Source organism: Syngnathus acus, chromosome 2 (genome assembly GCF_901709675.1).
Source record: "Syngnathus acus chromosome 2, fSynAcu1.2, whole genome shotgun sequence".
NCBI lineage: Eukaryota > Metazoa > Chordata > Actinopteri > Syngnathiformes > Syngnathidae > Syngnathus > Syngnathus acus.
This window is the reverse complement of record NC_051088.1, coordinates 4,362,295-4,374,956: the sequence shown is the minus strand read 5'-3', so window position 1 is coordinate 4,374,956 and position 12,662 is coordinate 4,362,295. Positions and strand designations below refer to the sequence as shown.

Sequence of the window (12,662 nt, the reverse complement as noted above, 5' to 3'; positions counted from 1 at the left end):
CTGCTCTTGACTGTTGTGCATGCTTGTAGGGAAAAAAAAGTAGTTTTCCCCTTTGCGTTTGGACACAATATTATCTATCGCGTTGACACAACACAGGAGGCCTCCAGGTAGTTAATATTGAATGAATCTAACTAAACACAGGGCGGCTGTGCAAGACACACTCTTGTGGAGTTGCTGTGGAAGGATTGTCCTAGTGGTAACTGTTGCCATGGCTTCCACGATTGGGCAATCTGATGATTGTTTGTGAGGGTGGAGTGGAGAGGAGATGGGGGAGGTTTGATGACCGGCAGTGTGGCAAACAAGTTGATTCTGTTTGTGGCTTTGCTGGTTTTCTTGGCCTCGCCTGGCTGGAGGGTTGAATCAACAAGGTGGAGAAAGAGTCTGCGGAGTAGTTGAGGAGGTTGAGGCTGAACTGGGAACAATACGTCGTTGAGTGGATATCCACCAGTAAGCTCACATTGTGCTGTTCCCCCAGTGTGAAGGTAAGAGTAGAATGATACCATTTGTTGACATGCAATTGCTAACGTTTTGAAAACATGCCTCAAAGTCCAAATAAAATCGCACTGCTTTTGTTTCCATGTAAACAAATAACATGGAGGACATGCATATGCAAGAGTAGTGTTGCCTTGAGGTATGAATGACCTGATTAACGAGTTTTTTGAAACACAAGCTGCCGTTTGGCCAAGCTTTTGCTTTCGCTTGACAGCAAAAAAAATGGACATTTATGAGAGCAATGTGGTGGCAATGCACAAACTAACTGTGGGCATGGGTGGAGTTTTCTTTCTTTTGGTATTTTTGTAGACAGGTGCAGCTAGAAACGCCGTTGTGGGAGTAAACACAGCCAACTTTCTGGCCAATTAACGCGGCTTCACTCATTCCTTTCAAATTCAGTGGAGGAGAGGTGCGCACATTGCAAAAGCAGAAACAGTAAATGCGGAAGATTGAAGTACGCAAAATAGGTTCATAAGGAACGGCAAGCAGCAATCCATGAGTGGATAGATCACACCACTGTGAATTGGGCACTTGACCTTTCACCTCTATCTCTATCCATGTTCTGCATTGCAGATGGGGATTTAATACACATAGGAAATATTGTATTAATGTTTCCAATGAATTCAATGTATTTTAATGCATTTATTAATCAAATTTATTGATTATTTCAGCTTGAGATCATGTCATCTGAGAGCTTGTTGGAGCACTGCAATGAGGCCCGGAATGATGACGGCAAAGTGCACAAGCAAGGAAAAGAAGTGGAGGAGGACAACCAGGCTGCAGTAACATTATCTCCTGCTCGTGATGTCGTAGAGGGACTGGTGACCGTCCAGGTGAAGGAGATGCAATCTGGTCAATTCAAAAAGGGACGGATCCGGATAGCTTTGAACAAAAAGAGACATGACAGAGACTCAGGTGCGTGCATGTATCATCACATTGATCATACTCTTTACATATTTTATTATTGTTGGCACAAATTTCAGGTGCACGCCTCCATAAATCCTTAATTCTAAAATCCTCAAGTGCTTGCTAATGTACTCCTATCCAGTCAAGGAAAGGGTGCAGCATGTTGAAGAGCACAGAGGTTCTGGCCCTTTTTTCTTCTTTGGAGGAGCCAATGGTGCTGAGATGTAAGTAACAGAGGTGGGAATTCGTCATTACGTCATTTTTTTCAAGCCAAACAAAATTGTACTTGTCAGTTTTTGAGGCAGATAGATAGTCCTCTTGGCTGCCTCACCGGCAGGCGAGCAGGAGCCTTTGGGTTGCTGATTGATGACGGGTGTCTACAACACAGAGCTCCATGTCTGGCTGCAGCAGACGAAATTATTCTGCTAATTTTGTCCGTTTAGCCGTCGAAAGCTCATTGTGCCTCGACAAGCCATAGGGGCTGGACAGAAAAATTGGGACACCTGTTTTTTATATATGTACAGCAAGTTCAAATGATAAAAAAAAATATGTGATGTTTTCGACTCTTCCAGGGAGATATTTCCAAGCTGTTGATTCTTCCCATTATTGTCATTTGGGCAGATGCAGAAGTGTCTCGTACAATGAACCGCGTATGCCCGGTTAGGTTCTCTTTTTGTTGTTTTTGCTGTGTGGAGCCTCAGCATTTCACTGAAAATGTTCCCTTTTTTATGGGATTTCTTTCTATAATGCTTCAAAACACCACAAGATTACACAGTTTTTTGCTATTCGTATCAGGGCTAGGTGCACATAGTGCGACTTCAGGCTCCCATTGATGGGCTCAGTGTAAATCCAGGTTCATGAGTTCCAGTCTAACCTCTTGCTGATAAATTACCTTCACAGCCTGCGATTGGCTCGCGAGCAATTCACGGTGTGCCCTGTCTACTTCCCAAAAACTGTTGGGATATGCTCTAGCGACCCTCGTGAGGTCAAGCTGTTCGGAAGATCAATGAATAAATAAATGAATACATTCACGGCAATGTCTTGAATGGTTAAGCGTGATGGCGCTCATCTGCCCTTCAGAGTGAGCACTTACTGTGAGGGAAGAGGATGGAAGAGGACATACAACAAGCACAGGGAGGACTTCAAACTCAAGTGGTGTGAGACCAAATCTCCAGGCACGTACCGCAACTTCAGAGAAGGTGATGGGATGGGCTCATCATGAGTATAACACAGCTTTCTTCTTTGCTGGGTTCATATTGTGGCCATTTCCCATGTTGCTTCCAGGAGAACAACTGGTTTATCAGATCCCCAACAACAAGGTTCTCACCACCAAGATTGGCCTGCTGAGCAGTCTGAGGGAGTACGAGCGAGTCACTTGCAAAGTCAACCACGGCCGAGTGTTCAGGTCAGCTGACTTGCTGTGAATAGCCACGGGTACCTTTTCCATTTGAACCTGGGAATCGCCAAGTTTTGCTTATTTTCTTCTGTGTCGTTTGACGCAACAATTGCTAAGTTATTTTACAACAGAGAGCAAGCCATTTTCAATGCTATAATTTGGTCAGTCATTTGTCAAAATGGCAGACCTGCATCGGGACTTTCCAATATTATCAACTGTGAAAAAGTATCAAATTGACCAGATTTGGATATGGGAAGTTGCCGCTTGACAATGAGTGACAATATGCAAATTACAACAGTCAAGATAAACCTCAAAACATTTTTTTAACTTAATTCCTACATGCATGGCATTAATTTGCATTCAGCGTTTGACATCCATTTCAGATCTTTACACATAAAAACATAAATGTTTTCTTTAATGTACTTCTGAGGCAGTCTCAAAGGTAGTTTAAAGCGGATAGTATTGCTGCCTTGTTTCTAACTGCTAACTGTATTCTGCAACACAGGAAGATGAAAATGAAGGAGTTTATTCCTACAACCTTCCGTTTGGATGTGAAGGAAGAGCGAGAGGCTTTCTTTGCTCAGCAGGAGGGTACAGATACAATATATCTATTCTCCCCAATACATGCAAACGACACTGGGTGAACAGGCTTTGTGCTTAGTTGACAGGCTCCAAAATCAAACTGTAAAAAAAAAACTGAATTGTCTTTGCGCGGCATTGTTAACAATACAAGTGCCTTGGCAATGGTCTCGTGTACAGTGGAAAAATAATGCACTTCACCTCCCATGAGGCTCTGATAAAATCACCTGAGGAACATGCTGTTGCCCTAGCGACGAATCAGCAAAGGGCAAGGCTGAGGCACAAACACAAAGACAACGACTGAATATGTTGGACAAAATCAAGGCAAGAGTTAGTTATTGAACGTTCCAAATAATCTTCACGTCATGGCATTGCCTAAAATAAGTGAATAAAACATGAAACCCTTTCCATCAAGCATTTCTGAGAGTCTGTTGTTGGCACTCAGCAGGTTCACACATCAATTCCAGTCAAATGTGGATATGCAAGCCCACTGGTCTGAACCAGGGCAGAGGAATCTTCCTACTGAAGAGCATGGAAGACGTTGCCGCCTTGACCCTGAAGCTGCAACACATGGACGACCTGCGGACCAACACTAAGACTCTTCATCGCCAGCCTCAGGCTTACATTGTCCAACAGTGAGTACACACATTCAGATCTTCTACATTCAAGTTTGTATTTGTCCTGCATGCAATTGAGCCTTGAGATACACTCTTTGCTCATTTTATCACGTTTTCACACCACATATTGCGCGAGGTGGTCCCCATCTAAGCATATGTTGTGTATCAGTAGCATAATTACATACTGCACCCTATCAAAGTGATGTGTATGTATTTTTCTAACCCTCTATGTTGGAAGTGATCCCTTATTAACTAAGATATAAACGATCTCAGATGGTGTTTTAGTGGTGTAGTATCAAAGTGGATTATATGTTTTATGCAGTTAATGTCTTGAAACTATTAGCGGTACAGTAGATGTGATTGCCTCACAATAGTGTGTGCATCCCTGCTTATCTTCATATCGTCACTGTTGGGTTTCGTAAACCTGTATCAAGATTTGGTGACAATTAAATATTTCTTAGAGATCAATACGATTGGTCAGTGTCCACATGATGTGTTAAATATAGACAAATTACAGTGTTGACTGTTGAAAATGGCCTCTTCTCTGTGACAATGCAATGTTAATTGCTCAAACATGGCATTTATTTGTGATGGTCTTGGAGATGGAAAATGTTCATGTTATGTTTTGATGTTTGCATTTGTGCAGTTACATCCAGAGGCCGCTGCTGTTACGAGGGAAGAAGTTTGACGTGCGCTCTTTTCTCCTAATAGCCTGCACGTCACCTTACATGGTCTTCTTTCGCCACGGATACATCCGACTGACCTGTGACCACTATGACCCCAGCTCCAATAATCTCTCAGCCCACCTGACCAATCAGGTACAATCTGATAGTGTGAGCTTCAACATTAACAATGGCAGCAAAAGTCCTAGCACTCCTGTAAGAGCTGAAATGATGTATGTGTACACCCCCTACTGTCAACCTGCAGTACATGCAGAAGAAGAACCCTCTGTACAGTCGCATGAAGGAGGAGACCGTGTGGTCCATGGAGAGCTTCAACGCCTATGTTAACGATTGCTTTCAGGTTGCAAAGGATCTGCCAAGGGACTGGGTGCTGGGCGCCTTCACAGTGAGTGCGGCTGTTGTTGTCTGGTAGCTCACAGGGACCAATTAGCAGTCAGGCTCAACTTGCTCCTAATTGAGGTGATGGCAAGAGCTCATTTCTGTCTGAGGATGCATAATACTGCAATGATAAGATTTATGATAGTGATAATAATGACTCTGCTCAATTCATGTTTACCTTTTTTTTAAATCAGAAATGTAAGTAGTTTTCTAGATATTTTTTGCTCTGATTTGAGTCCAAATCTGCCCTCTCGCACATCATAAATAATATTAATAATAATAATAATAATGAATTAAGTAATGAACTTCGGGCACAGTTTTAAACACACAAAAATACACACATGGACAGACCCTATTCACTGTATTCACAAACACCTGCTTCACTGTAAATATATTTATTCACTGTTCTGTTGTATTCTTTTATTTTATTCAATATATTCTGTAAAGAGCTTAGTTACAGCTGCAGCTTTTGTGAAAGCGCTATCCAAATATGAAGGATATTTATTAATCGTATCAACAAATTGTCTCATTCTAATGACACGCTACAGTATACGTCTTCATGCCAATGATGCAATCAACACAATTGCTTAGTCTCTATTCAACTATAATGATGTATGTCCAGTTTCGCATTTAACAAAGTGGTCGTTTGCCACTTGTGTGCTTCAGAAGTACATGCAGCAGATGATGACACAGTGTTTCCTTGCTGTCAAACACAAGCTGGACCGCAGGCTGGGTTTCTTCGACTTGATTGGCTGTGACTTCTTGGTGGACGAGGACTTCAAGGTGGGAAAGGCATCCAACGAGAATAAGCATGTTTGTTTGTGTGTGTTTAAAAACCATGTGTGCTATTTAAAAAATAAAGGTGTGGCTTTTGGAGATGAACTGTAATCCAGCCCTCCATGTCAACTGTAAGGTGCTGAAAGAGGTGATACCCAGCACTGTAGCAGAGACACTGGGTATGTTCATTTGAAGTTAACACCACGTTCACCTCTTTCATAGAGTAATTTCTTTGATGCTACTCTTCAGATTTAACTCTTGAGATCTTCAACAAGTGCCGTCTGAGACAGCGGATCTTGCCTTTGGCCTGTCAGAGGGAGTTTGTACTCCTGTACAACGGACTTTGTGGCTCGCATTCCGACAACACTGGAAAGAGCCACAAAGTCTCAAGAAAAATCCAAAAGACTAGGCCCAGACGGGTACGTGGGACAACGCAACTGAGACAGCCCACACATCTTCTGACAGCTCTTCAAGTGTCGCCACCTTAAACCGTCATAGTTATGTGGAGATCAAAATGAGCACATGCGCAATGCAGCATCACCATGCATGTGAGGATGCGTTGAAACACTGATTTAATGCAACAAATAGAAAATATTTGCATGTTCAGTGAGTAACTAGTATATTCTTCGATGAACCTCAAGTTTATTTTTTTAAGTACGTAAATCATGTACACTTTACATTTGCAAACATGTCATGCATGTAGGTTCATTATGCTATTTAGATCTCAAGTTGCCTTGTAAATGAATAAATACAGAAATTATACACAATTACACATTCATAATTTATTATAAAACAAATGTTAGTAAATGTCTTGTATATACAGCATTGCTTTTTCCTTAGAGTGCCACTTGTTGCTAGGCAGAGTTCATAGGGCTTAGGGATGACTGTACCATCAGCCAATGAAAAAAGAGAAAATAAAAACTGCATAATCAGACCACCTATGAGGTTGCTTCAATGACACACTCATGTTAATTACTCCAGAGGGAAGGTTTTTAAGAAAAGTTTATTTTATACACAAGTCCATCAATTTATCCTATTCTGGGCTAAACGCGGAGGTCAGATAAATACCAGTACACTGTATTAAATGTATATATTTATTTTCTGGAATGATTATCTCCTTGGTCATGTGACATGAGTCACTTCATACAAGCAGCGTGCAGGCATGACGTTTCTGTCCAAGTTGCTGTGAACCCAACTAACTCGGCTTGCTTGCTGACTCATCGTGTAATAATCCCATTTTGAAATCAGAATGGGAAGTAGCATGGAAACACAACAATCCAGAGAGTTTGGAGTCTTTTTCTTGGCAGGCGCTTGCTTGTGCCAGACAAGTGCGAGGCAGCTGACAGGAAGGAACAAACAACCACACTGTGCTTCACCATTTTTTTTTTCTTCTTTTTTCAATTCCTCTTCAGACGCCTGATTCTGAACACCTTTGATGAGCCGGGCTTTGTGGAAACAGAGTATGTGCTGGTGGGGAAAAAAGGGGGAACTGGAGATTAGCAGTCGCCCCTCCTCCTCTTCTCATTTGCCCAATATCCTCTTTTAGGCCCTTTTTGTATGTGTTTGTGCCTGCTTGGAGTGTGGCAAACACACAGTGGGGAGATGGTGCCGGCCGTGTTGTGGCGGATCTGACAGAAAGGAGGTGAAAACTTTGTCCATGATGGGATGCTGCAGTGTGACTCAGAGGCACACCGGCGTGGACGAGGTGGGTCCTGATGAGATTGAGCTCCTGGAACTCTCTGGAGACCATCTAGGGTAAGATGTATACACTTTAACAAAGAATGGCAAGTTATGTTTGGTGCAGAAGAAATTTCTTTGGGGTGGCTTGGCTCACGTTGCGCAAGAGGAAGTGAGCAGGAATCCCCTTAGCGATGTGTCTGTCAGTGTCAATCGTTGTGGTTTTCTTTGCCCTTCTTCTCTACATTGCCTCATGCAAAGTGATGTACAAGTGTTGTCCTAGCATCTAAATCAGGAGTATTCACTTTTTTAATCAAGGGGTAGCACAGAAGGATTGAAGGATGCAGGCCAAGGCCCATTTCTTCATCTCTTAAAATGCTGACCCGAATTGTTAGAAAACATAGTCTTTTCCGTCTTTCTTTCTAAACATCACAATGTAAAAGCTGACTTTTCAAGGAGGGTGTACTTCTGCCATTATTATATTTTTCTTTTCATTGCATCCGCCATTCCTGCGAAGTAATGTTGTGATATGACACCCTGGTTTCAAGCGTCATGCCAACCATGAGCAGGGCAACACCTCATATGCTTTGCAGTTTACCAACATGGCCTAATTGTTTCATATTGACGCAGAACAAACTTCGGCGCTCAGTGATGCAGCACTCATGTGATTAGGAGATTAGAACAATACAATAGCCAAGCATGGAGGCCACTAATACATTACTGACAATGATGGGACAAATCCCTGTTCAATTGAAGACTAGACGATTACTCGAAGCTAATCTGCAACTGCGGTCGCTAGTCTGTGTGTGTATGTGTGTGTGTATGTGTGTGTGTGTGCGTGCTTGCGTGTGTGTGAAGTCTGTAATCTGATTATGTCTACCATCAGGAGGCTCTTGACAGTCAGTTCAATGTTGTGTTTTGAGAGCGCAAGACTGACCCATTGACCCCCCTCCCCACTCCCTCAGTGAGTTTGTTCACAGCTCTGAATGTTGTTGTTTTTAGGGTGTGGAGTTTGGGAGAGACCAGACTTCAGCTGTCAGTGAGGAGCAGCAAAGACGACAAGCAGCCGCCATCACGTTATACTTCCGCGCCACAACTGGAGCGACATCCCACTCATAATGTACGTCTGCGTGCGTCTGTGTGTTTGTGATGACAAAGACTTTGGCAGCTCACGCGACCGCCGTTATTGAAGACGACTTCCACAAACTCAGGTTACAAACGCAATGCAGTGTTTTCCATGGTGGTTGATGACTCGCTCAGCACTCCTTTGTGATTCAAAGTTTACAGGAAGTGAAAAGGTCATTGAAATACTTGGACTAGAATTTAAGAAGGACGGAAGAATTCATTAAAGAGCCTTGCGTAACATGACACCACATGTGTACTGTACACAACCACTATCTGAATTTTTTTTAGCTATAAACCTTAAAGGCTAAGTAATACAAAAACAAAATGAGTAGTATTTATTTAGTTAGTATGTGTATAGTCCTCTGACTCAGTGGTACTGGGGTCCCTTGAGTCCACAAAATTATTTGCAATGTGCAGGTGAAAGGTCAATCTTCGCTTGGGGCTGAGTAAAAGTTCTGATTCAATTGTGTTGAATCACATAAATCTGACATTCAGCTGTATGTGTGCAAGTATGTTTGTTTGGCATTATGATTTTGGGGTGCTGCTTGGGGACAAAAACTCTCCTCTGTCCCTGGAAACACAGAGTTTGAGAACTTCTCAAAATCATACACCCCACCATTTTGTACACGTGTCCTCCATTTCACAGGTGTATTGGCACATGTTCAAGCTAACCATTCAATTTACATCAAAGGACAATTTAAGATCTTCTCCCTAACAAAGATGTTTTGGAAAGCAAGAGCTTCCAAAGTCCTAAACACAAGGGCGACCATGCTGACGCTCCACTCAAGAAGTCAGTCAGGTCCAATCTGAGAGATAAAAGATTTGTGGTGTGATTCCGTTTTTTTGTGTCAAGGGGGTGCTGTGGGGTAAGAGCAGAGGGGAGCTCCACCAGAGGATCTACTCCCAGCAGCCAATCAGAGGCTGGGAGGGTCGACCTGCTCACATGTATGGAGAGATCGTTCACTCATCCTTCATGGCTCTACACAGCAAATATCCTCAGGTCAGATATAGTTTGCACAATGCACACTCAAGACTATTTTCCAATGCATTCTCAGAACAAATTACGCAATGTTTTTTTTTTTTCTTCAAAAGTACACTTCGTGTTGTTTTCTGTTGGCTTTTGTCCTATTAATCACATTAATTTTTCTGCACAGGAGAACCGGGAACATTTCCTGGTTTTATTTTCTTTCCACCTGCTGCTCCTCTCCCTGGATCACACACACCAAGACTTCACTTATGAGGTACTGATTATTGACCTTACGTTACAATGAAGTGGTTAAACAAAATGTTGTTGTTTTTTCTTTTCACAGGGCATGCTTCCACTTTCCGGTCTTTCCTTTCAGGTCATCTCCATGGAGAGTGACAGTTCACAGTCACCTCCCATGTTTGAGATTAGTAGTAAGTGTGCAACATGGTCCATTCTAATTCACCATTGTCTCCTGGTTCTGGTAAATGTATGAAAACAAACCAACCCTAACCCAACGCACACCAACTATTCAAAAACTTAAACCTACCACGGCTAAAATCTTACCTGTACTGTTCCTTGTGTTGTACAGGTTCAATGATGGACCCGAAGATCTTCATTTGCCCCAATGCTGCAGAGTTGCAGACATGGATGAAACACATAGAAGACAGGAGATACAAGTCTATAACTCAACCAACAAGCCCTTCGCATTGTGCTCTCTCCTATCTTGTAATGACCATCTAATTACGTATAATCGTCTGCACAGGACAAAGAAGCCTTAATTGCTAAATTCTTTGTATGTTGTGTCTGCAGCTACCTTGTGATGAGCACTGGAAAAAAGAGGAGTTGAAGAAATACTTGCTGCATGCTCCTATATGGGAATGGGAGGGTTTGCCTATACAGCACATGGGCCCACCGGAATATATCTCAGTGGTCCATATCATCAACACACACAGACAGGTATCATCATTACTGCAATCATTTCAAATGTCGACCAAAATTCGTCCAGTGATGATGATGTAACTAAAATAGAAGAAAAAACAAAACGCCGTACAGCACGGGTGTCAAACTTGCATGTTTTAGGTGTTTCCCTCCTGCAACAAACTTGATTCAAATGATTGGAATCTATGACTGACTGTAGTTAAGTTGGCTTTGTTGTTACAGGGTCTCCAAGAAAGACTCATGATCCTCTTCCCTCAAGACATCCTGCTGCTGTCAGTGGATAACAAGCAACTCAATATCACCTACCAGGTAATGAAAGTTGACTCCAGATGCTCAATACAAAACCTACGATAGCATTTGTCATACTAATACTTACTGTTTTCCTATTTAACAAAAAAAAAAAAAAGGGAAGGCTTCCCCGTCGAGGTGTCAAAGCGACAGAGCGATCATCTCTGCCCGGCCGATTTGAGTTTGAGCTGAGAGGTGTGTGAACTGAACTATCGTTTGTTACATGCACAAGGATGTATTTACTGTATTCAATAACTATTTGTATTTCAGGAGAGCTGGTGGAGCCTCTGCAGCTCTCGTGTACCTGCCTGGACGATTATCAGAAATGGATCTTTCATTTAAAGCAGGTGTGACTGACGTGTTGTCTCAACATCAATTGCTCATACATCATTTTGAAATTGCTTATCATGTGATGAGTACTACGATATGCTTAATAGTATTTGCACTCACATATCATTTTTGAGGAAATGACACATTCCAGTTGCTTTGTCTTCTTAATATCAAAGTTGTTTTGCAATGATGTAGGGACAGCGGGACTACACATTCACATCTTTCCAGACACGTCAGCTTATGCGTGAACATGTAAAATGCAACAAGATTTTCCCCTTCTACTGTAGCCAGAGAGAAGCGTCCACACAGCTGTGAGTCGCACAGCACCGTCAATCATGCCAAAGCTGCACAGGGGCCGCAAGGAGGCCATCGCGACTGACCAATCTCGTATCAATGGACACAGCTGAATGCAGAAGAGTTTGACTGTGTCACTTTGTGACTGTGACCGTGTGACTGTGACTGACTGTGTCGAGATCAAATAAAACGCCTATGTACTGCATTATGTACAGAATCAGAATCAAAAAGGGACAATGGAGGAATGATGGTTTGTTCATCTCATTTAGTTTGTTTCTGTTACACAATAAGGATTTTAAAATATATTCATTTTTGTCATGCTTTACAACTGCTTTTGGTCGGGATTCCATTAATATAGTTCCATCCAGCCAAATACAGTATTTGTGATCACATTACTAATGTTAAAATGAGATGACTACGTTTATTTATATAGCCCTTACTCTCAAGGTAGTCTCAAAGCGTTTGACAAACCCACAGTTTACATTTTTGGTCTGAACTCCCATTTGGGAAAAGGAACAGGAAGGGGTCATTCGCATTCCAGGATGAGCGGACTGCAATGGATGGCAAGTCGGCAACATCAGTCACACACAATACATGCTATTCAATGTTTGTTTAAACAATATAAGAGCGGTGAATGTGGAAAAGTGGTCCTCCTCATGTCCTATCGTGATTGGTTGATGGATAGGTGATTGATTGATTTTTACCCAACTTTCTTGCTTTTATCTGTTGGTAACAGTTCCAATGGCCAATCAACGTTTGATGATACAGCCGAAATCTCACCAGCTTCTTGTTTTAATTTTTTTTTTCAGTTGAATCTGGAAAAAGACACATAGGAAATGTATATTTTATTAATTATCAGTAGCCCATTTGAATTTTTTTGAGGGGGCAGGGGTTAATCAGTTCATAATATTATATTTCTTCTCAGTTGAGCATCACAATTACTTTCCAAGCGATCCGTTTTTGTGTTTTGTGTCTTTATTTTGCAAGTACCAATCAAAATTAGTTTTGTATAATTGACAGTATATATTTTTTTCTTTTGTATTTAAGTACATTTAAGTCTGTTCTTTTTTATTTCTATGTAAACAAAGGAGTAGACTACCACTACTATTCTTCTCTTGATGTCATCTCACCTTCAGTAGCAATGTCTGATTGCTTATTCACGCAGGGAGGAGGCGGGGCGTTCCTCTTGGCTCTTCTTAAGTCTGATGCAGTGG

At 41.9% G+C, this 12,662-nt stretch overlaps 2 protein-coding genes across 6 annotated transcripts; both read left to right on the top strand.

The window, feature by feature from the left end:
• The first annotated feature begins 337 nt into the window (after positions 1 to 337).
• On the top strand, positions 338 to 6,762 carry ttll10 (tubulin tyrosine ligase-like family, member 10). 3 transcript variants are annotated; one of them, XM_037245723.1, is made up of 13 exons: positions 338 to 482; positions 892 to 1,065; positions 1,164 to 1,407; positions 1,541 to 1,622; positions 2,479 to 2,597; positions 2,683 to 2,803; positions 3,300 to 3,385; positions 3,819 to 4,008; positions 4,637 to 4,808; positions 4,918 to 5,058; positions 5,718 to 5,834; positions 5,914 to 6,007; positions 6,078 to 6,762. In XM_037245723.1, the coding sequence occupies exons 3-13, from the start codon at positions 1,173 to 1,175 to the stop codon at positions 6,314 to 6,316; spliced, it is 1,596 nt and encodes a 531-aa protein (XP_037101618.1). In that variant the 5' UTR covers positions 338 to 482; positions 892 to 1,065; positions 1,164 to 1,172; the 3' UTR covers positions 6,317 to 6,762. The 3 variants fall into 3 exon arrangements, with proteins under 3 accessions (XP_037101618.1, XP_037101619.1, XP_037101617.1); XM_037245724.1 differs by lacking the exon at positions 892 to 1,065 and having other exon boundaries at positions 3,822 to 4,008; XM_037245722.1 differs by lacking the exon at positions 892 to 1,065.
• A 271-nt stretch (positions 6,763 to 7,033) lies between these two features.
• LOC119119401 (rho guanine nucleotide exchange factor 7) lies at positions 7,034 to 11,872 on the top strand. 3 transcript variants are annotated; one of them, XM_037245727.1, is made up of 12 exons: positions 7,041 to 7,288; positions 7,375 to 7,583; positions 8,508 to 8,625; positions 9,484 to 9,630; positions 9,785 to 9,871; positions 9,941 to 10,028; positions 10,187 to 10,323; positions 10,408 to 10,554; positions 10,759 to 10,845; positions 10,944 to 11,019; positions 11,095 to 11,171; positions 11,442 to 11,872. In XM_037245727.1, exons 2-12 carry the CDS (start codon positions 7,486 to 7,488, stop codon positions 11,559 to 11,561), a joined length of 1,182 nt encoding a protein of 393 aa, XP_037101622.1. In that variant the 5' UTR covers positions 7,041 to 7,288; positions 7,375 to 7,485; the 3' UTR covers positions 11,562 to 11,872. The 3 variants fall into 3 exon arrangements, with proteins under 3 accessions (XP_037101624.1, XP_037101622.1, XP_037101623.1); XM_037245729.1 differs by having other exon boundaries at positions 7,034 to 7,583; positions 9,974 to 10,028; XM_037245728.1 differs by having other exon boundaries at positions 7,042 to 7,583; positions 8,508 to 8,622.
• The last annotated feature ends 790 nt before the right edge of the window (positions 11,873 to 12,662 follow it).